This window comes from Staurois parvus, unplaced genomic scaffold (genome assembly GCF_062004578.1).
Source record: "Staurois parvus isolate SC_StPar_1 unplaced genomic scaffold, SC_StPar_1.0 ptg000426l, whole genome shotgun sequence".
NCBI classification, from domain to species: Eukaryota; Metazoa; Chordata; class Amphibia; order Anura; family Ranidae; genus Staurois; species Staurois parvus.
The window spans coordinates 3,167,233-3,191,291 of NW_028318222.1; the positions used below are offsets into that span (position 1 = coordinate 3,167,233).

Here is a 24,059-nt window from a genome sequence, read left to right on the forward strand (position 1 = left end):
TACCTTCCCGGTGCCCAGAACTACATGTCTCTGGCGTTGGGCGATGCTAATCACGCATCCTTGAAATTACATGTGTTTTATAGCTTCGCAAGACTATTGTCCGTTATGCATTTTTTTTTAGTAGTATTTGGAAAATGGTTGTGGCAGAGTTTCTGTCTTGAGTAGAAGGATAAATCGCACTGTGGGGACCCCATTCCCATGAAAGTTGTCAACGATAGGACTTCCCCTCTCTTTAAGGACATTCCTTTAAAACTATCGGTCAGGTCAGGTTCTTGTCAGAAATTGACAGTCTCCTCAAGCAAGATGAAGGAAGTTATCAATCTTGAATGTTCATACTGCTTCCTCACTTCATCTAATTGAGTTCTACTTTAAACACTTGACCCTTGGCCAATCCAGACATTTCTCACATACATGTAAGAAGAAAAAAAAAATATTTTTTTCTTTTCTTTTTTTTTTTTCTCCTTTCCTTCTCTCCTTTCTTTTCTTTCCCTATTGATTTGATATATATTTTTTTTCTTTTTTAATATATATATGCTTTGTTACAGGTGAGCAGAGCGGACATACTAGTCGTTGGCGCTGGTAGAGCGGAGATGGTTAGAGGTGAATGGATTAAGCCTGGTGCTATTGTGATTGATTGTGGCATCAACCACATATCAGGTAAGCACTGAGTGCTGCTTGTAATTTATGTTGTTGGCTGGTATTGGAGCCTAAAGAGAGGGTGGACATCATTCCTTCAGTCGTGTGATGTGCTGGGGCTTAACAATTTGCTGCTAGTCCCAAGCACTGTCACGTGGGAGGTCTTACATTTTCCATTTATTTTAATAGGAGTGTTTTAACAGTCACAAATGTAATCACTTTATGTAGACTTTTCACACATTTGTGTACTTTTTTCTAAAAGCAATCTGTGCACCACTATTTGACACTCCCTTTGTACCCAATAAATAGTCCGCAGTCGCCTGGTAGAATAGATGAATATGGATGCTAAGTGCAAATGTTCCAAATTCCATAAAGCATCACAAGTAACTGGATTACTTTCATTTTTATTTATCCTTGTATTCAGGGCTTAAAATTTCAAGTCCTGAGCTACTAGCCAGGCCTTAGTTACTCGCCACCAACACACGCGCGCGCACACGTGCGCACACACACACACGTGCACAGACGCATGTACAATTCTACATGCATACACAGACAGCATCCCCAACCCCCTCCCCCCATAAAAAGTTGCCGTACTTTGTTGTTCACTCACAGATCTGGGTACTGCACTCTAGGGGGAGGCAGAGAGCACAGCACACACTCCTTGCTTTGCACTCAGCTATTGAGCAGTCTGACGGCTCCCAGTGCCAATGACAGATCCGGCCTGAGCTCTAAGCCTGCTCATCAAGACGCCCCCACCATAATTTCCACTCGCCACTGGCTTGTATTAATAGCAAGTACACTTTTAAATGTGTGTTGGTGAGCTGAAAGGTGGTGCATTTTGGGCTCATTATGGGATCAAGTACACTCGTCAGTTCAGTCGTACACAGGAGGGCTCTTTTGTTCATTTGAGCATTTATTCAGTGAAATTGGATCCCGAGGACATGGCATTTTAAATATTTTCACATACGTCATGCTGCGACTGCTCAGTTGGGGGGAGGTATAGTACAGCTGAATGATATTAAACTGGAAGCTGTTCTACTGGATCCGTATCATGCTAAATTGATCTCTAGATACTATATGGCCCTAGCTCCATGTACTGGTTTGGAGAGCTAGAGACCTTTGGTCAGCCATTGTCCCAGAGGAGCAGCGGAGTGAGGAGGTTCACATCTACCTGCCTACAGCTATAACCTTTACAGACAGGATGATACAGCTACGCTATTTACATCAGACATATACTCCTGTAAATGTTCAAATCCTGATGCCCGGAAAATGCAGTTCTGGGCACTGGGCAGGATATGTTTTTTTTTTTTTCTTGTTTTGTGTTTGTCATTTTTACATTTAGCCCTGCTGTGGGCAAGCAGCAGGGCTTATTGAGGCGATGGTCAGTTCTCTGTTTAAAGCAATCCGAGCCACCCGATTGAGCAGAGGATGCTCCCGCTGCTGCCTCCTCCACACCAGGACAGTCCTTGTCCCCCCACCCGATCCGATCGATCAAGTTTAAGGCAGCACTTACACTGACCAACCTGTACTACTGCGGACTCTCCTTCGTGAGGATTCATATTATCCACAGCACGGTGGCAGGCTGGTGGCTGACCAAAAAAAAATAGTGACCAGTGGATGGTGAAAAGGGGAAGCAGTAAGTGCCAAATGTACTAGTGAGTTGCCACCGCATCCCTTTAAAATCAACACTTCAATTACACTGGTTCTGTAGCTGAAAAATGTGGTAAACTCACTTAGTGCTTTATCTGAATCAAGGCAACGGGCATGCACATATCTTATCAGAAGACAAATGGCCTGACAAGGGGGTCTTATAAGGGTTTGATTAAGAACCGGATATCGTATGTACTCTCCCGCGCCTCAGGATATGCACAGCCAAAAGGGAAGCCAAGGGTACCAGGACAGCGACAACCAAAGGAAATGCTTCAAGGGTGCAGCCCTCCTCAGATGGGGAAATCAGCCACTGGATAGAGAGAAAACAGGTGGCGCACACACCTAGTGCATTATCCAAGGTTTATTGTAGGAATGAGATAATAAAAACATACTCACAGACGAAGCATGTATCTAATAAGCATAGAAAAATGACAATGGCCACAACGGCAGGCATGGTGTTCTCAGTGTCAGTGCGGTCGAATGACTGACGCGTTTCGGGGACTAATCCCTTTCCTCAGAGTTGATGACGAGCCTCTGATGCAGATGTATGATGAATGGAAAGTAGGAGCCTTGCTGTTGATGCCTAAGGGTTTGATTAAGGTTAGGGGTAGGTAAGTCTCCTGAAACCATGTTAGTATTGCTTGGAGGTGGATTTACGAAGACTCTAACGTTGGTGATGTAGAAGAGATTAATGCTGACCTTCCACTTTATAGGGTGACATATGAAGCTCTTGGTTGCCCCACATAATGTAGGAAGGTTTGGTTTTCGTTGGGAAGTCTACTCAGCAACTCTGGAGGGTGAATCGGCTGCCTGAGGAATCTTTGGGAAGGGTGGGATGAATTGGACCCCTTGTTGGTCTGAAGTACAGTGCTGTCACACCCTAATGGCTTTAGCAATGCTTACACTTGATTTTCTTGATTTATCTTTGTGTATAAGGTTTCTTAGCTCATTTTAATTGTTAAAACCCAAAAAATGCTTTGCTAGACCGGGAGGTAAATACGTGTAATAGGCTCATTTTTCTTGTCTTTGATGCCTACTAGTATAATTATTAGTGAGACTGCATTCCTGAATGATGGTCTTTTTGTAACCAGGTTTTATGGGCATGGCTATGTAATGGAACATCTATGTTATGTGCTTTTCTGATGTCTAGTAGTAAAAAAAAACAAAAAAAAAAAACTTGTATTAGTGAGTGGGTTTAGTAGGGTGCTTCAATTCATCAGCTTGCCAAGAAAGACTAAAGTCCTCCTATAGATAAGATGTGATCAATAAGAAGGTGTCGCTTGTATGTTGGATACAGTTTTTGTTTTACAACTAGGTGTCAAATTTAAACTCAAGGTTGCGTGTCTTTATGAGAATGTAAAGTTGTGTTTTACAGTAGTTGGGCTGGAAGTTCTTATTCTTTGGATACGGAGCTCTGTAGAGTGAGGTGTGTGGTGACTGGTCCTATTCAACCAGCCAGGAAGCAGTGTAGGACCTGTTTGGGCTGCAGATCACTGGCCATTAAGGTGACATGGAGAACATTCAGGACACGAATACAGGTCAGCAGATAACTGGTCTAAAGTGGAGATATTTTATGTGCATATTCATACCTTTGGCACCATAGAAATACATGTTGGAAGAGCTTTGGTGGCTTTATTTTCCATAATGTATCCTGTGTTTCTGTTTTTTGACAGTTTACTTCCTCTAACTGAAGAAGTAAGGGCTTTGTCACATAGGAGGGTGTCCTACAGTCTGAAAAGCAATGTGTAGTGGATCGCTTTTCAGGGGGGCGGTAGAGCGGCATCAGCAAAGGGCAAATTTTGTTTTGAAATGCTGCACGCGAAGCCACGAGCCAAGCACTTGTATTCACTTTGTGAGCTGTCTGGCTGCAGTGGTAAACGTTATGGTGGGTGGTGGAGGTGGGGAATTTGCTGTAAACTGTGGCTCAAGCAACTGTTTGAAGTGGCTCTAAGGTTCCTTTAACACAGGGAGCAAAAACACTGTACCAGTTGTCTACTGCACAACTGGGCATTGCAGTAGATGGTACAGTTGTACACTGGGGGATTGCAAATGTAATCCCATTTTGGATGGAGGGTTTTTAAGGAAGACTGTATATAATGTTGACTTTTGAGTCTGGATATCTGGTGCTGTAAAGTTTTTAGTAATTTCACCTTGCTGATTTTGCTCTGTGCCTTTGTGTGTTGAGAAGAGTGCTATCTGGACTTGTTTTAACCACTTTGTATCTGGAGAAATTTAAATTTTCTCAAATGTCTAAAATTTGCATGGTTTGCAAGAAGATTTCCTGAACCCCTCAAACATTTGTTTTCTAAAGCAGAGACCCTACCAGATAAAATGGTGGCAGTTGCATTTTTTTTTATTTTATTGCATGATATTTGCACAACTGTTTTTTCAAGTTTGTTTTTATTGGCAAAAATACACTAAAAGTCTTTTTTTTTCTGTGGGCAAACACAATATTTTTGTAAAAAAAATAAGATTGGGTTGCGTCGAGTAGATGGATGCCAAACATGTCCAACTTTATGTGAATTATGGCCCTAGAATAATTGCTTTTCCTTTCTGATGTTGCAGCAATACCCAATATGCAGTTGCTGATTGTATAAACATGTGACCTATCCGTGCTTTGTATTCGTGTGTGTATGCAAGGCAGTGGGGGTCATGTGGTGTTTTTTTTTTTTTTTTTCATATTTATTTTATTAGAGAAGGACAGCTAAAGCTTCTTCAGCTTTACCCCTATGGATCACGGGAGTGCAGTTTGTTCTGCACTCCTGTGACCCATTTTCTGCTGACAGTGGACTGAAGCCTGCTTTTTGCTCATGTCACAGAGCCGGTCCAGGCTGTGGAAGGATTGCGACCATATGGTTGGTATCCACGACGGAGTCTGGAGCAACACCCAGCTCAACCTCTCAGCCAGCCACTGAGAGCCCGAGCCAGCCTCTCCCTCCCCCTCCACAGCTCAGTGCTCTAGTGAGCGTGGGGGGTGGTTTTTGCTCAAAGCAGACAGCGTTGACTGACCGTTACTCTCTGCTTACAGTGGCAGTGAGAACACAGTGATCAGCGGTCGTGTGATCGCTGAGTTAACACCCTTCGAGCCGGCGGGGGACAGATGCAGCATCTGACTGATGCTACATCCACCTAGGCAAGTATGGTTTGGGGAAAAAAAAAATCCCATACTTCTCTTTTTAACCACTTGCCTGTCTTCCTCTACTAGAAGTACTGCTGCAGGGCTGCACAAAATCACGTGTGTGTGTGTGTGTGTGTGTGTGTATGTATATGTGTGTATATATATATATATATATATATATATATGTGTGTATGTGATTTACATTTCCAGATAGAGGGCGTGTGCCACCCTACCGGTGCCACTATTGGCAGCCAGGCATGTCAATCACTGGGTCCCAGCCAAAGATTCCCCGCTGGCACCTGGCGATCGTCAAGTAAAACCGACAGGGGAGAGACCTGTGTGTAAACACAAGGTCTCTCTCCTGCCAGCAAGCACATGCTGCTGTGTATTTCTCTATAATGTGTTTTGGTTTTCGGCCAAGTGCATTTTGAATTTTCGGTTTCGGCACCAGAATTTTCATTTGAGTGCACCACTAGTTTATAACGCAAAAATTAAATGCACAGGTGATCAAATACCACCGAAGGAAAGCTCTATTTGTGGGGAAAAAATAAAATAAAATGAATTTATGTACAGAGTTTCATGACTGCACAATTGTCAGTTAAAGTAACGCAGCGCCGTTTTGAAATGCCTGCACTTCTTTTACACTTGATTTATTGTCCAGTGAGCAGGCTGCCGGAGGCAATGAAGGTGACTTTGAAAGTTGAGCTGCTGATAGGGAAATAAGTGTTGCCTAACAATGCAGTGTGACAGAGGTGTGTATGTCAAAAGAACGGCTGCACAGAAAAAAAAAAAATCCCCAGGCAGCTAAAGCTGGTAGCGTGTGCCTTTCTGCAGTGCAAAGATTGTAGAAATATATAGCCAATAGCAACCTATTAGGCCCTGGTCTAGCCATATCTATGCTCTGGTGTGTATTTCCTTGCTTTAAGTTGATGATTAAGATGTGTTTTGTTTTGTTTTTAAACTAGATCCTTCAAGGCCCTCTGGCAAACGTGTAGTGGGTGACGTGGCATATGAAGAAGCAATGGAGAGGGCCTCTTACATCACGCCTGTGCCAGGCGGTGTTGGCCCTATGACTGTAGCCATGCTCATGGAGGTGGGTGAAGTAATAGGGTACGTCTAAGTGTGGGGCAAGTACAACCCTTTTTTTTTTTTTTTCTCCCTTTTGTCACTCATGATTTCACTGTTCTTTCCAGAACACGGTTGAAAGTGCAAAGCGGTTCTTGGAACAACACGATCCCCATGCGTGGAAAATAGAGTATACCAAGCTCCAGGTGCAAACACCAGTTCCCAGGTAACCTCTCCATTACAGATGCAGTGAGCTTGCTGTCATATTTATACTCCAGCTTTGACTTTTGGTGTTGGTACCAGCTTTATTCCTCTTTGTTCCAGACTTTATCAATGCCATCAAGCTCACAGTTTACTTGCATGATCTCAATGTCTGAGAACCAGTTTGTGGAGGTGTGAATGTGAATGATATCTATCTACAAATACAACATACTCTGCTCTTAGGGTTCATCTACAAAACTTGGCTGCTTGAGACAATGCCCAATAATAACCAAAGCATCCAGAAGCTGTGTCTGGAGAAGTAAGAGAATACAATTGAAAGGTTTCCAATGCTGAGAGGCTTGGTACAGGGCTAACTGCATTGAAAGCAATTCATTTCTTCCAGTCCTCCCATCCCTAACATTAACCAGAACCTAACCCAACTCCTGAATTAACACTCTTAGCACTGTTTCTCCCATGAGACCTAACCTACCCCTAACCTTAATCACACCCTTATGAGACCATTTGTCTTCTGATAAGATTATATGTGCTTTGGCATATTTTATGCATGTCTGTTGCTTTTTATATATGTAAAATATATATATATATATATATATATATATATATATATATATATATATATATATATATATATATATATATATATATATATATATATATATAAACCCTGCCTTGTGTAGATATCCAAAAGACCTGAGGCTCATGCTAGGCATCACCATCTTGGATGTGATGTCAACACCTGTCACTTCAGTGACACTTTATAGTATTCCCCTTCACTCCTGTCCTAGTAGCTACATGTTAGGTAGGGAGATACATGGAGGGGAAGAAGTGCTGGCACAGACAAACTAAACGCTCCCAAGAGAAGAGGGCTATAACATGCAAGGACGGGGGCTGTGCTAGGGCAGTGACTCTACTCCTAGAGTAGTCATGTACAAAGGCGGATTGCAAGTAAATATTTATGGAAATAGAAAAAAATCTGCATGTAAGCTTTCAAAATACTTTTTTTTTTTTCTCTTTTACATGCACTTTTTTTTTTTTTTTTTTCATTGGTGACAGGATCTTTTAAACCCTAAACTCCCGGGAATGTTCCTCTTTTAAAAAAAATAAAACGCATTAGGTCATCCTAATTACACCTGCTCCAGAAAGAGGCAGCAAAAAGCTGTCTCATTTGTAGAGAGCAAGTTAAAGGGCCAGGCCTCCCAAATGTAAATTTTTCAACATCTACCAAAGACTAAAATATCAAACACCTGACTATTTTGTATATCCTGTAAACCTCACAAGGATTGACATTTTTTTTTAGAGAAGAATCTTTTTGTACTTCTAAAACCTTCAACTGAACTCCAAAAAGAAATGCATTACTGCATATGAGCACTTTATGTAGCGGTAATGAATCTACTTCTTCCTCTACCCTTCACTCTGTAGTGGTAATGGATCTTCTTCTGCCTATAGGCTGGGTTCACATATGTGCGGGTGGTGCCGCTGCGGATCCAGAGAAGAATGCGGACCCGCGGGCGGGTGCCATTAATTCTAAGGGCACGTCACCCGCACTGGAAATTGCAACCGAACTGGGAACCGAGGTTCCCGTGTCTGCTGCGGTTTCAGAAAAAGTGCAGGGACTTCTTCCCTGCATGTCACAGGGTACGGGAGTCCATTCAAATGAATGGGCTCTCGTGCCCATGTAAAATGTGGACTGCAGGAACGTGTAGATATGTGAACCAGGGGTTACTTTCCACTCTGCGGTGTGTGGGTGGGTTTTTTTTTTTGCACGTTTCTTGTTCTTTTTATATGCAATGTATATCCATACTTATCCACAACTGCACCATTGTATACTAATACTATGTATTCACTGTTTACATATGTAAGATTTTTCACCATTTCCATTGTTTTCTTTTACAGGTAACACCGATGTTTCACTTCCACTCTTGCTATAAAACACCTGATACTAAATCCAAAGTTAATTCAATTGCTTCTGGTCATGTTCACTTTGTATATTGTAGATGTTGGTCACTATTCTATATTCATTATCTCATGTCCATGATGTATCTTTGCACAGAAAACATTACACTGTATGATGTATAATATGTGGATTATTATGGGTCCTTCTGAAGGTTTAGTCTGGCTGGGCTTTTGGTGATATAGTAGGCACACTTCATTACAAAATAAAATAAAAGAGCAGACCGTGTCCTCTCCCCCACCCTTGGATGGCTCAGCCTAAAAGAAGTACAATGCAGATGTAGTCTGTGACTTTCAAAGATTACACATTTCTAAAAGTTAAAATTATTCTATTTTTCATTTAATTGCTCGTCCTCATTCCACAGCTTTTTTTATTTTCTTTTTCTTTTTAAATACTGTTGGTATGTCTGGGTTTCGCCCATCCATCCAAAACCCAGGTTTGTTTTCAATGGCGCTAGTCTACAGTTCCTTAGAATTCTCAGGGAATCTGGTGATGAGATTTCCAGTTTTCCTCTTCCTATTTTACGCTTTAGAGAATACAATTATAATGTTAGGAGTGCCTATCCTGGTAAGCCCCCATTCACACTTGAGCATTTTTCTGCTTGTTTCTTTATGCCTGACTATGCAGTATCCCATTCTTTCTAATTGTGTTTTGTTAACAATTGTATGCTCAGTTGCCCTATGTTTATTTATATATATATATATATATATATTTAAAAAATATGTGAGCACATATTTTGGTATTTGTGATCCCTTAGCTTGCAATTGGAATGCCTGTAAACATGTGATATGCACGAATAATTCCTCTTCTCCTTGCCCAGCCCAGGAAAATCTCTCTGCTCAGGTGTGAATGTAGGCTATAGTGAAGGGGTCAGGTCATGAAATCTCACTATGGCAATCAATGCTACATAAAAGAAGTCATCACTTGACTTTGTTCCCAAGATCTCACATTTTATACAAGGTAGCTTTTTTGGGTGGCTTGACCTTTTTAATAAGCTGGTCTAAAAGGTTCCTAATAGGTATCAGACACTAGGTTATACAGAACATCTGGGGCTATTTTATGTCCCTCTTTTTTGCTCTCTTCTCTCGCCTGCTTGTATGAAGTGTTTTACATTGGAATTTGCATGGTTCAGATTGTCATATTATGTTTTTAGGTAGCTGTGAAATGGGGGGTGCTTAGCACAGTGGTTAGAAGCATTTGTAAGTGAGAACTATGCCAGTCCAAACTTCATTTTAAGGCTTGCCAGCCCACTTTTTCTTAAATAAGACTCCCAAGTCCATATAACTTGCCCACGCAGGGGTTTCGGTTTCACACATCAAAATAATTTTATGAAAATGCCAAGCTACCTGGCTCTCTTCAGCAGTACTGCTGCTATTGTCACTGGCTCCTCAGACCTTCTCACTAGTTTGGAGTCCTGCACAGCCATGCTGATTTTAATGTGACAGCAGCTGCATGCATAGAAATTCCTGCCTGCTGTTATGGGGAAAGGGGGTGCTGAAAGTGTTACACCCTAATAATGGGTGTAACATGTTCAACAGGTGAACCTTCAAACCTTGTGGCATGGGAGAGGCCCATCCACAAGGGATAATTTAGGTTTGTTGGAGTTGAGCTTGAATGCATCACACCTCTTGATGAATTACCAGCTGTAAATTAAAATATTAAAGGGTTTTCTTTTTCATACTTACCTGCAATGGTTTTGCACAGTGCAACCCTGATCCTTTTCTTCTCTGGTCCCCAATTAGTGCTCGCTCCTCCCCCTTGACCAGTGCCCTCAATAGCAAGCTGCTTGCTATGGGCGCACTGGTGCATGCTCACTCCTGAGCCCTGCTTTATGCATGCATTAGACATAGAGCTGTGGCTTGCCTCCACCCACTGACTGGCTCTGATTGACAGCAATGGGAGCACTATTAAGAATTAATGACACTCCTCTATCTGCTAAAGAGCAGCATATTTTTGGGCTGGGAACATTCACAATTTTGTGTGCATTCTTGGACATGTACTAATGTAAACCAAGCCATTAGACTGGTGCTGCGAGACTGAAAATACCTTTTTCAAGGGCATCCTGACTGGAAAAAGGTTGGGAAATGCTGGTGTATGCATTCTGTAAAAACAAGAAGAATCAAATAAATATTGAACAGACTTTGAAAGTAACTAAAAAATGTACTTTTACCAGTTAGGTATAGTTCCCTTTTCTTGCAGTGGCCCTAATAATATGCTACCTCCTCTTATTGACAAGCTGTTATATAGCTAACACACTGTCTGTCTTAGGGTTACAATGCGTGGTGAAAATAAAGGAAACCAAAAAGATTGTAGTCACCAGCTCTCCACCTCCAGTCCAGTATAGTCGACGACAGTTTGTTGTTGAGTTTTGATATGCATTCAAGTATATGTGCTGATATTGAAATGATAGCCTTAAAAAGGCAATTATTAGTTTAATAACTGGGAGGTTTTTTGGGCTTTTTTTTTTTTCTATAGTGTGACTTTCTATAAAATCTATTCAGACTAGCTGTAGCGGAGTGTGGAGACACGCCACGCCATGGGTAGTTGAGTGAGTCCCCTCATGGACTAAAAGTGGTTCTAAAGCTAAAAAGGGTTTTTGTTTTGTTTTTTTTTGTTCTTTTTGTTTTGTTTTTGTTTTTTTTGTTCTTTTTGTTTTGGAGGGAGAACGACTGCCTCCTCTTCCCCTGTCCCAGTTGCGACTTTCATATTTACCTTGGTGCATTAAGGTACAAAAACACTTCCACTAGTCGCTTGTCCTCCCTTCCCCTCAATACTTGAGTCCTGTATCGATCCAGTGCTGTACTATCTCTCCCTGCTCCCCCAGAGACAACTGCTGCTGTCAAGCAAATCCTGTGGAGGGGGCTGTTCTGTGTGTGTCTATGTATGCACACAGACTGGCTCAGGAGTGTGCCTGCTTGTTTGTTATGGGGGCACATGGAGAAGAGGAGTAGTGGAGAGTACCTGCAGGGTCCCCAGAAGAGGAGGTAAACAGCTGCTCTGTGCAATACCATTGTTAAGAGCAGGTACGTATGTACCTCCTTTTATTTTGGGTAAAGCCTGAACCTTTCGGAAACTAGGAGCAGCAAATACATTCATAGCTTCCTTTTGCAGAGGTGATCCAACAAGGTGAAATATTTTATGTGAGTAATCGGCATCATTTCTAAAATGATATGCTTATTTCCCAGGGTCACCCTCTAAACATCCAGATCTTCTCCACACTTGTCAAACTAGGCAATCACCTTCAAGCAGGATTGCTCTGTTCATAGGGGGTGGAAGTGTGAAATGTACCTGAGCAGACACATTAAAAAGTGTTCTATTCCAATTGCGCTTTAGGATTGACTGTAATATACCATATTGCAAGAAAGGTGACCAACTACTGTAATTATCAAAGTGAACATCTGCAACTGGTATTCGTCACTTAAACAGGACCGGTGCTGTCTTGCCCAAACTTTGTCCCTCAACAGTGCCTGCATGGAGTGAAACAATGGTGTTACCAGCAATGTGAAGAGGCGAGTTGTGCAATATTATATATAAAAAAAAAAATGAGGTATGCATACTGTGATCTACAGCCTTGGAGGTTTGTTAAAGAATAACTCCCAGGGACAACATAACATTCCATCAAAAGTGTCAACTGCTTTATTTTTAGAAGCATCACATGAAAAAGGAACATCTAAGTGTGGAACTCAAGCAAATCAAACACATTTATATATATATATATATATATATATATATATATATATATATATATATATATATAAAAGGGAAGTGTTACATTCTCTCAGGTATTCTTATTGTCCCCATATAGTCCTTTGAATAATTGTTAAATCCTGCCTCTGGCTGCAGCAATACTGTGCTATGGCTGCATACAAAGTGAATGATTAACGGCAGCAACTCTGTGTGCAGCCAAAGCTCTGCGCAAACACTGGTCCTAGAAGCACACTGTCTGCAGCCAGGGTTGATTGGAGGCTCTGCTTGCATGTAACCACTTAGTGGAGTTGGCCATTGATTATTTACAACTGCTGGCAGGATTCTATCGATTACACACAGTGCTGCTACATACTGTAAACAGAGATCCTTCTCCTATTAAAAGCTTCAAGGGTGAGGACCATCCTTATAAATTGCAGTTTGCAATGTCAAGAATGTATCACCAGGCAGGAGTTTATTGGGAGGTTTTTCGTCTGTCTGGAGTGCTCCTATGGCACAACTACAACGCATCCAAGAAACCTAATAAAGAACCACAGTTGCTCTTTCTTCCTAAATTTCTTTGGGTTCCCTAGTGTTTAATTTGTCAAAGGTACAGGTGCTAGCAGCTCCAAATATCCACTTTAAGTTCAGAAATTGAGCCCTGTCCCACTTACCTGCAGTACCCACCTTTCAATGTAACAATGTCCAGATCTCTGCCATTTAGAAATTGACAAAAAATAGCTAAATACATTTCAACTGAATCAAAAAAGTGTAAAATCTTAGTGTGGTTTCTTTAGGAAGGAGCCACAGTCTGAATAAAAAAGCCTGCCCCCTGCCAGCATGCTGCAAAGAAGGAACCTTGCTCTTTGTAGAGGTCCAGCACATCCTCAGCTGAGTCAGGACTATAGCTCTGCAATCTCAAGATTACTGCTGATTGGACATCTCATCAGGAGCTGCGCAGGTCGTCTGCAAAGAGACCACTGCTTCTACATACAGAGCAAGATGCACCTGACATGCGTTTAGCTGATTTAGTCTACATTCAAATGGAAGTTTAGCTACAGCTAGTTTGCTGCATTCAGAGGTGATGAAGGCTAGGTTCACACTTGCCCAAGTCTGTGGGCTGGTTGCAGGAATTGCACCTGTTCCTGCATCCGCAGCCAAATCGTGCTGCACTTTCTGAATGGCTCCCCCATGCATTTAAGCCTGCAGTGTTTGTGGCTGATGGTATCACAGGGAAGTAGAATGGTCAAAAAGACCATGCAGTTTCCCTGCGGCCACGGTTTTAAAAAGGTGCATGCACCTTTTTCCTGCAGGCAATGTGGCACAGCAGCCCATTCAACTGAGTCGGCTGTTGTGCCTGTGCAAACATGGACCGCATGGCACACAATAGTGTGAACCTAAACTAAATACTATCTGTAGGCACAGCAACAAAGATTTACTAAAACTGGTTCACACCGAACCTGGTGTAGCTGTGCATAGTAACCAATCTTTTAGATTTTATTGTCAAAGCTTAATTGAACAAGCTGAATATAGAAGCTGATTGGTTACTATGTAGAGCTGCACCAGATTTGGTGTTCACCAGTTTTAGTAAATCTCCCACTTTGTGGTATGGCTGTATACAAGCTGACTGATTAGCTGAGGCCAGAACTCAGAACCTGGCTATACACTGGCTGCATCTAAGGGTGTCCAGAGATTGTAACTATTCAGATGAGTGATTACAAATAAACAGCAGCAGCACTGGATATTGAGTAGAACACTGACAGCTGCAGCTGTTCACACACGGTGTGTGCAGGCAGTGTTTATAACCTGGAAAGAATCAGTGGACCGTCCAAGGCTGAAGATATACTGCCTGGTGAATGTAGCTGTAAAGGGTTAGTTTACCTTTGCAAAAAACTGCTTATGTAGTTAAGGTACTTGGCAGTACAGTCAGGTCCATAAATATTGGGACATCGACACAATTCTAACATTTTTGGCTCTATACACCACCACAATGGATTTGAAATGAAACGAACAAAATGTGCTTTAACTGTAGACTGTCAGCTTTAATTTGAGGGTATTTACATCCAAATCAGCTGAACGGTGTAGGAATTACAACAGTTTGCATATGTGTCTCCCACTTGTTAAGGGACCAAACGTAATGGGACAATTGGCTTTTCAGCTGTTCCATGGCCAGGTGTCTGTTATTCCCTCATTATCCCAATTACAATGAGCAGATAAAAGGTCCAGAGTTAATTTCAAGTGTGCTATTTGCATTTGGAATCTGTTGCTGTCAACTCTCAAGATGAGATCCAAAGAGCTGTCACTGTCAGTGAAGCAAGCCATCATTAGGCTGAAAAAACAAAACAAACCCATCAGAGAGATAGCAAAAACATTAGGCGTGGCCAAAACAACTGTTTGGAACATTCTTAAAAAGAAGGAATGCACCGGTGAGCTCAGCGACACCAGAGAGATAGCAAAAACATTCTGGAAAACACAGCAGACCTACTGGTCGGATCACCAAATGAAAATTGAAGAAAGAATGCCTAAACAAGGAAACTAATGCAGCCTTCTCATCTAAGAATTGGAAAGCTGTACTTTTATAAATCTTTGTTTTTGGGCTTAAAACGGCTGTAATGTTGGCCATTAAAGTGGTTGTACGTTCATGCATTCTATGAATGAATCACAGCCAGTGAGTCAATGAGGAGGGAGAAGGGGTGGGGCCGAACTGCGGCTCTGTGCACATAGAGCAGCAGCTCGGGAGCAAGCCTGCTTGGGTGCCACCATAGCAGGCTGCTTGCTCTGGGGGCACCTGGCCAGAGGGAGGGGCCAGGAGCACCCGTAGGGGACCTGGGAAGAGGAGGATCAAGGCTGCTGTTTGTTTGTTTTTTTGTTTTTTTTTATTCTTTTGCCTTGTAATTTTTTTCTATACACTCACCCCCCACTTTATTCGGTACACCTTGCTAGTGCCAAATAAATATCCCCCACACCATTACACCACCACCATCATCCTGAACTGTTGATACAAGGCAGGATGGATCCATGCTTTCATGTTGTTTACCTCAAATTCTGATCCTACCATCTGAATATCGCAGCAACAAGCCTGCCCATTCTCCTCTGACATCAACAAGGCATTTTCGTCCACACAATTGCCGCTCACTGGATATTTTCTCTTTTTTGGATCATTCTCTAAACCCTAGAGATGGTTGTATGTGAAAATCCCAGGAGATCAGCAGTTTTTGAAAAAAATCTTTGTCAATTAAAAATATTTACTGGCTGGGCTTTGCTTGTTTCATCTGTCCATTTCAGAGAAGGAAAAAAAATCCCACAGAGGTGTAAGTTTTGGTCATATGTTTTCGCTAAAACAGTTAACACAAATTTGATATCTGTGGTTGTACAAATATATGATTTGCAGCATGTGTGCGTCACTGTTGAATCAGTACACTGAACAACACAGCTGCATAATACAAGAAATGTTCCAGGTGGTTGGATCTGTATTCCAGTAATATAGAAGCAGCATGCAACACTTCACTGCTGGAAGAAAACCTCTCAACCACTTTAACCACTTTGTATCAGCAATGTAATACAGCAGTTGTAATAAAGACATAAAGTTGCAAAAATAGAAATCTGTATCAGCCAAGGTTTACATATAAATAGGTTTCAGTAAAGCAAAGTTCACATTCAATAAACTATGATTTCTACTTGTAAAAAACAGTCCAATAAAGGAAAGGCGTCTGTAAACAGCTTTTTTTTTTTTATTTTATAAATATTTATTAAATTTTTCCAATTCATATACAAAACATTTCAACATTTCTATTAAAATAATTATCCCAAATGTTTTCTCTTCTTACATAAATTATCCCTGTATATGACTTTCTTTCCTTGCCCTCCCCCCCCCCCCTCCACCCCCCCATCTCCTCCAACCCCTCCCACGCTCAACACTCTTTTTACTCTCGTTAACTCCATATTATTCTGTTGTTTCTAAATCTCAGTTCTAAGCCAGCTTCCAGGAATATTATCTCTTCATATATTTCACCTTTTCTCTGTATTCTTCCCAGCCTTTCCATTTTTTATTATATAACTCCAGCTTGTCCTCGTGCGTGTAATACAATCTTTCTGTCCCAGAGATCTGATTTACTCTAGCCATCCAATCCTCCTCAGTTGGCACCTCTCTTTTCTTCCAGAACCTGGGTATCAGACTCTTCGCTGCGGTCAAAAAATGCCATATCCCAGAACTCTTATATGTTTTCACTGAGAGTTCTGAGATATGGAGGAGACATACTTCTGGATCTAATCCTATATTGATTTTTGTGATTTTCCCTATCAAATAAACTATCCTCCGCCAAAACACCTGTATTTCTGAACACTCCCACCACACATGATACCACGTGCCCACCTCTCCACAACCTCTCCAACACATCTGTGAGATTTCTGTATTCATCTTGTGCTCCAGATAGGGGGTAATGTGCCATCTATTCAAACACTTATAGTTTATTTCCACTTCTCTCATACTAATATTTTCGTGAATTAATGTGAACATCTTCTTCTTCTCCTCCTCCTCTATTTTTCTTCCCATATCTCTTTCCCATTTCTCTATGTGCATTAATTTTGTGTCTATATCAAGTTCCATTAATATCTTGTGTATTTTTGCCGTACCGTGTCTACCATTTCCCCGTGACTCAAAGATTCTCTCAAATGGATTCCAGTCTTTTCTAGTTCTTATTGGTTTTGGAAGGCTTTCAAAGAAATTCTTCAGTTGGTAATATCTTAGTCTATCCATCTTATTAAAGACTTCACCCTTTCTTTCCTCCATATCCTTATATGACCCCATTTCCTCTCCTACCATTATATCTCTCAATTGCGCCTCCTGTTTTATTATCCATTTCCCTGCTATACTATCTTTTCCCGGGATGAAATATTTTGTGTTCCTAAGTGGCATTAGTTGTGAATTAAAAACCCACCCCTTTTGTCTGTGTAATAAATCCCATTCTTTTAAAACATTAAGAGTGTACGTGCTTGTGCTCTCCTCTAATTCTCTATATTGTGCAGGGACCCAGATACTATTACTCAAACTTTTTCCACTCAGTGCTTTCTCAATTTTAACCCAAGTTTTCTCCGGATTATGAATCCAGTCGAAGATTCTTGCAATAATCCCTGCTTTGTAATATCTCCTAAAATCTGGTACCCCCAATCCTCCTCTTTCTTTGCTTCTGGTCAGCGTTTCATAACCTATTCTAGGCTTTTTATTCCTCCATATGCATTTTATTATCATTTTCCTCAGTTCTTTAAAATATGCCTCTGGGAGTTTGATTGGGATCATTTGAAATTTATATAATACTTTGGGGACTATTACCATCTTTATCAAGTTTATGCGACCTATCCACGATGGATTTCCATTTCCCACTCTTCTCAACTCCTCCTTGATTTCATTTAATAGCGTTATATAATTGGCTTTATAAAGGTTCTTATTTGAGGCTGATAGTTTTATTCCTAGATATTTTAATTCTTTATCTCTCCAAAGGAAAGGGAATTCCTCTTGTAGTTTTTCTTTTTCACTATTTTTGAGATTTATGTTTAAGATTTCGGTCTTTGTCGGGTTAATTGTTAGGTTTGACAGGTCTCCGTACTCCCTCAATGCTTTCATTAGATTTGGAAGTGATGTTCTAGGGTTTCCTACATAAAACATCAGGTCATCCGCATAAGCCACTACCTTGTGTTCTCTATCACCTATCTTTATTCCTTTTATGTCTATATTCCTCCTAATCATGGACAGCAAGGGCTCCAGTGATAACACATATAGCAATGGAGACAATGGGCATCCCTGTCTTGTACCATTTGACTTCTTAAAGTACTCTGATCTTCCTCCATTTACCATTATGGTAGCGGTAGGCCCTCTGTACAACTCACTAATCCACCCTCTCATTCTATCTCCCATTCCTAATGCTTCCAGAGTATCCATCATAAAACCCCAACTCACTCTGTCGAATGCCTTCTCAGCGTCTATCGACATCAGTATCATTGGGGTTTTCCCTTTTTTGCCCTCCTGTATAAGCAACAATGATCTCAAAGCATTATCTCTACCCTCTCTTCCCGAGACAAACCCCACATTTCCATGTATCCACTCCGGCATCAGCTCTTTCAGTCTATTTGCCAGAACCTTTGCATATATTTTAGTGTCTACATTCAGCAGCGCTATTGGACGATAACTCGCACATTGAGGGATCTTTATCTTCCTTCTGTATCAATACTATATTCGCCTGTAAAGACTCTCCCCTTATCTCTATCCCGTTCCCCAAGGCGTTCATATAAATCTTCATTTTGGGGATTAAAAGCTCTTTATATTTTTTATAGTATTTGGCCGTATATCCATCCGGACCCGGGCTTTTCCCTCCCGCCATACTTTCTAATGCTATTTTTATTTCCTCTAAAGTTATTTCTGCCTCTAGAGAGTTCCGTTGTGTTTCTCTTAATTTCGGTAGGCCTGCCTCCTCTAGGTATGTCTTTCTTTTCCCTCTATTTACTATTTCTGTTTTCCTAAGCGTATCCTGAGGTATGATATTATACAGCTCATTATAATACTCTTTAAATATTCTAGCAATATCCTTGGTTGAGTGTACAAATTCCCCCTTGGGATTTCTTATTTTCTCGATATAATTTCTATTTTTCTTCTTTCTTAAAGTTCTCATTAAATACTTTCCCGGCCTATCTCCCCATCTGTACCTTTCCCTTGTTATTTTATTAAAGACTCTTCTTTTTTCCTCCTCCATTACATTCTCTAATTCTTCTTTCTTCTTTATTAACATCTGCATTATCTCCTTAGATCTTTCCCTTTTATGCACCTGTTCAAGATCATATATTTCATTTAGTAATCTATTTATCTTTTCTCTCCTTTCTTTTTTCCTTTTTGCCCCCATTGCGATAAGTAGACCTCTGATGTAAACTTTATGTGCTTCCCACACCGTTGCAACCGACACATCCTCTGTTTCATTCTCTTCAAAAAACCATTCGATTTCCTTCTCAATTCTTTGACCAATCTCTTCCTCCATGAGAAGTGCCTCATTCAACCGCCATACATAACCTTCTTTCCCTTCCCTACCCCATCTTAACTTCATTGCAACTGGGGCATGATCCGACAGGGTACTTCCTTCAATTTTTACTTCTGCCACCAACTCTATCATTCGATGTTCTACTAAAATATAATCTAGTCTAGAATAAGTCTCATGAACGTGCGAAAAGAAAGTATAATCTCTCTCCTTCATATTCCTAATTCTCCACCAACTGACTGAAGTGGTGTCTATCCGCGAATCCATACAGATGTTAAAGTCTCCCGCTACTATCATATACCCACTTTTAAAATCCATCAATCTCTTCAACACTTCTCTCATAAACCTCTCCGGCCTCTTATTTGGACTGTATATGTTTCCTATTGTACACTCAATTCCCAGTAATTTTCCTCTCAAAAATAGATACCTTCCCTCCAGATCCGTCAATCTCTCCTCCACCTCAAACCTTATATTCTTTGCGAAGCCTATAGCAACTCCTTTTGTTCTTTTAGTTGGTGAATCCGCATAGAACCATGTTGGAAAATATCTAGTCCTCAGTCTAACCTTCGACTCTATCTCTAGGTGTGTTTCCTGCAAGAATACCACTGAGGCTTTTCTATGTTGAAGTTCTTTAAATAACCTGAATCTCTTTCCTGGACAGCTTAACCCTCTTACATTGTAGGTTATATATTGGATTTCTTCCATCTTACTCTTTTCCTACCTTCTCTCTCTTCCTCCTTCCCTTCCTCTTTCTTGTTCCTATAGAGCGTTTTTATCCTACTACCCTTTTCCCTCCCCCTTTTCCCTCCCCCCCTCTCTCAATGCACCCCTCAATCCCTTTCCTCTCCCTCCCCTCCCTCCTCCTCCCTCCTCCCTCAGCTCCAGGCTCCACTCTCCAGCTTCCTCGATAGGTTAGCTCTCTTCCTCTCAGGGGGACCCTCCAGGACTTCCTCCACTCTCTCCTGCCTTGTTGGTTGGGGAGGCCCACCATCAATCCCCTGCCAGGGCTCCAGAGGTAGCAGGTCGTCCGACAGAACAGGGATCTCTCCTGCTCTCTGTCAGCCTCCGGGCGGGCGGCCGGCTTCCTTGCCTCCCAGGGATGCACCGTGGCCTGTCACATGTCCCGGCCGTGCCTCCTTGTTTCCCGGCGACCCGGCTCGGCGTCCAGGCTCAGTGTCCCCTCCTCTCTTACCGCAGGCAGCCGTTCAGCAACAGAAGCCAGTAAACCGAAGCCAGTAAACCCCCCGGTCAAGGTAGGTCTCTGGCTTCTAAGGCTCCATCTCCGTGGGGGGGAATTTTTAAAGTTCAAGGGGGGGTAGGTCGGAGGAGCCTCGTGCGGGAGCTCCTACCACGAGCTCTCCGCCGCCGCCATGGTCAGGCTCCGCCCCACCCGTCTGTAAACAGCTTTGTGACCATAGGTCTTCTGTGCTCTGGTCACCAGAAAAGCTGTAGTCCTAAAGGTTTTTAATTTTTTCTTTTCAATTTGAACAATTACAGAATACCTGTGTACAGTGTAGTGGCTTTTCATTTGCCGTCCCTTGGCAGCAAGGGGCAGAGAGTTCAATTTTTAGCATCTATATCTTTTGCAACACTGTTCTGTGATCACCAGTGAAATGACAGTGATCACTCGCTGAGTCCAGATGTTTGCCTTCCAGCATTTTCACTCTTATCGCAGTTGTCAGAACAGTTTGGAATCTATCCAGTGCACATAAATATTACACATGAAAGGATTTGTGCTTCCATGGACACGTGTATTTTAAACTGCTGTGAGTGAGGGGGCGCAGTGCTGCATCCTGATGCAGAACAAATTCAGGTGTAGATTTGTGCCAGGGGTGTCAAACTGGCGGCCCTCCAGCTTTTGCAAAACTACAAGTCCCATCATGCCTCAGCCTTTAGGAGTCATGCTTGTAACTGTCAGTCTTGGAATGCCTTATGGGACTTGTAGTTTGGCAACAGCTGGAGGGCTGCCAGTTTGACACCTGTGATTTATGCTAATTGAAATGAACCTGTATTCTATGTTCCATTTTGTAGAGATTCATTCAGAGACTTTGATAGGTGTGCAAGTGTGTGCATTAACTTACATAGTTAGGAAGTCCTTTAAAGTAGATCTAAACTCTTTCAATCAACATTATAGCAGTATTAAACCCAAAAGCAAACATTTATTATATTGCAACTTACCAATTCTTAGATGTGGTGGCTACATTAGTTTTCTTTTTTAGGCTCTGTCTTTCTTTTATTTTCATCTGGTGATGTAGCCAGTAAGTCTGTTGCTTTTCAACAGAACAAGCTCTCCTACAAATGTATCAGTTAAAACGGTAGTAAACACCACTTAGTGACTTTTACCTACAAGGAATATCTCCTAAAAGTTTACCGTTTTGGGGAGATTCACTATTTCTGCAGCCGGGGATGTCACCAATGCATTAGCACTGTGCTTAAAGCAATACAAAGAGAATGGTACTTTTTAACACAAGTACATGGTACAAAAGACACATATCAGGAATACAAAATGGGGTAATATCCTGAAACATCTTTCACATTCCTGATCTTGATTGTGCTCCTTTACAGTGATATTGAGGTCTCCCGTTCCTGTGTGCCGAAGCCCATTTGGAAGATTGCAGAGGAGATTGGTCTGTGCTCAGAAGAAGTGGAGCCCTATGGTCAGACAAAAGCCAAAGTCCTGCTATCGGCGTATAAACGGTTACAAGGACAGCAAGATGGGAAATATGTCGTCGTGACTGGGTATGTGAGATATTTCATTGTACATATAAGTGCTCAAGCCCCTTTTTAATGAGAATATTGGACGATTCATTGTCTGCTTTTTTGTTTTTGCATGCTACTATCATATCGAAAATGAAGAGGTTAGTTATGAAAATTCTCATATGAGAGAATTCAACTTTGGAAGTGATGCAATGTATTGTATTGTATTCTTTTGTTTCTCACCATGCGTGGTCTTGGTCTTCCTATTTTTTTTTTTTGGGTGACTAATGTACTGATTCAGCCCGGGTTCACGTATGTGCGGTATATCTCATGTGATGCGCACAGGAACCACACCGCATTCCTGTACAAATCACATGCGATTTGTGTGCGGTGTGATTGGAGCCATACATCTTGTATGGCTCTATTCACACCGAACCCTCACCAAAAACGTGCAGGACCCTGTTTTGGGTCCTCACTAGAATTTGGTTGTATAGGTATTCACACCTCTGCAATCCGATTCTGCACATCGCACCACGTTTTGCGGACCGTTTTTGGGGGGTTGTTAACATACACACCCACAGTGGTTCACATGAACTTGGTGCTATTCTGATGCGGTGCGGAATTCGCACTGAAAACGCTGCAAATTCCGCACCGCATCTGTATGACCCAGGGTTAAACAAAAATTGTTTGTTCTGGTATCCTACGAGAATTTTTTTGCATTTGTCCTTATGGATATTGTTGCATGAACTGTTGTGATCGGTTCTGGAAAGCTGTGTACTAACTATCAGATTATTGGACGATTGTTCCTGATAAGGAATTTTTTGTACGATTTTCTTATCCTGTGTACGGGCCTTTAGGGTTATTTTTAACAAGTGAGCTAAGGATTGCCTGGAACAATGTCCTGGTCTTCCTGATACCCAACAGCAAGAAGCAGAGTGAGACAGATTTGAAAAAGAAAGCCGTGTGTAGACATTACTGCTTTGCTGATAGATCATTATTTGACAGTAATCATCAGCTAGCGACCTCTGTATTTTGTGTCTAAACCACAGTAAGTATTGATGTAAGCAGCAGCCTGGCCATAGAAAAGCTGTAGTACATATAATGTGGTTATTTCTATTCAGTCTTTCTTTCAAAGAAGTGAAGATGGGAAGTAAGGGGCTAATCAAAAAGCAGTGGTTTAGCCACACTGCTACTAAAAGTAAAAAAATAAAAAAGCACCCTACATTTATAAAACTGTGTTACGCCAGGATCAGAGAGAACTCCGTGGGACTTTGCTGGCTGCACACTGTGCCCCAATTTTTGTGAATAGATGAGCCACAGTGTATGTATCATAGGGGAGGATAGAGTGCAGATAGTGATACCCTTTCTTTTATAACTGGGCTATATATATATATATATATATATATATATATATATATATATATATACAGTCATGGCCGAAATTGTTGGCACCCTTGATATTTCTCCAGGAAATCATGTATTTCTCACGAAACGTATTGCATTAACACATGTTTTGCTATACACATGTTTATTCCCTTTGTGTGTATTGGGACAAAACAAAAAAAGGGAGGAAAGAAAGCAAATTCGACATAATGTCACACAAACCTCCAAAAATGGGCTGGACAAAAGTATTGGCACCCTTTCACAACTGCGGATAAATAAGAATGTTACAAGCATGTGATGCTCCTGTAAACTCACCTGGGGCAAGTAACAGGTGTGGGCAATATAGAAATCACACCTGAAAGCAGATAAAAAGGAGAGACGTTCACTTAACCTTTGCATTGTGTGTCTGTCTGTGCCACACTAAGCATGGACAACAGAAAGAGGAGACGAGAACTGTCTGAGGACCTGAGAACCAAAATTGTGGCAAAATATCAACAATCTCAAGGTTACAAGTCCATCTCCAGAGAACTAGATTTGCCTTTGTCCACAGTGCGCAACATTATCAAGAAGTTTGCAACCCATGGCACTGTAGCTAATCTCCCTGGTCGTGGACGGATGAGGAAAATTGATGAAA

At 41.5% G+C, this 24,059-nt stretch overlaps 1 protein-coding gene and 1 long non-coding RNA gene across 2 annotated transcripts in view; both read left to right on the forward strand.

The window, feature by feature from the left end:
• MTHFD1 (methylenetetrahydrofolate dehydrogenase, cyclohydrolase and formyltetrahydrofolate synthetase 1) overlaps positions 1-24,059 on the forward strand; it is a 101,850-nt gene that overhangs the window by 23,887 nt on the left and 53,904 nt on the right. Inside the window, exons 8-11 of the mRNA XM_089687497.1 lie at positions 546-657; positions 6,370-6,497; positions 6,598-6,695; positions 21,911-22,084. Of these exons, the coding sequence (XP_089543623.1) occupies positions 546-657; positions 6,370-6,497; positions 6,598-6,695; positions 21,911-22,084 (512 nt within the window). The remainder of the gene's footprint in view (positions 1-545; positions 658-6,369; positions 6,498-6,597; positions 6,696-21,910; positions 22,085-24,059) is intronic.
• Positions 6,878-8,985, forward strand: LOC149454483 (uncharacterized). The gene is made up of 2 exons (XR_016314209.1): positions 6,878-6,989; positions 8,585-8,985. It is a non-coding gene; the product is annotated as an uncharacterized LOC149454483 (long non-coding RNA).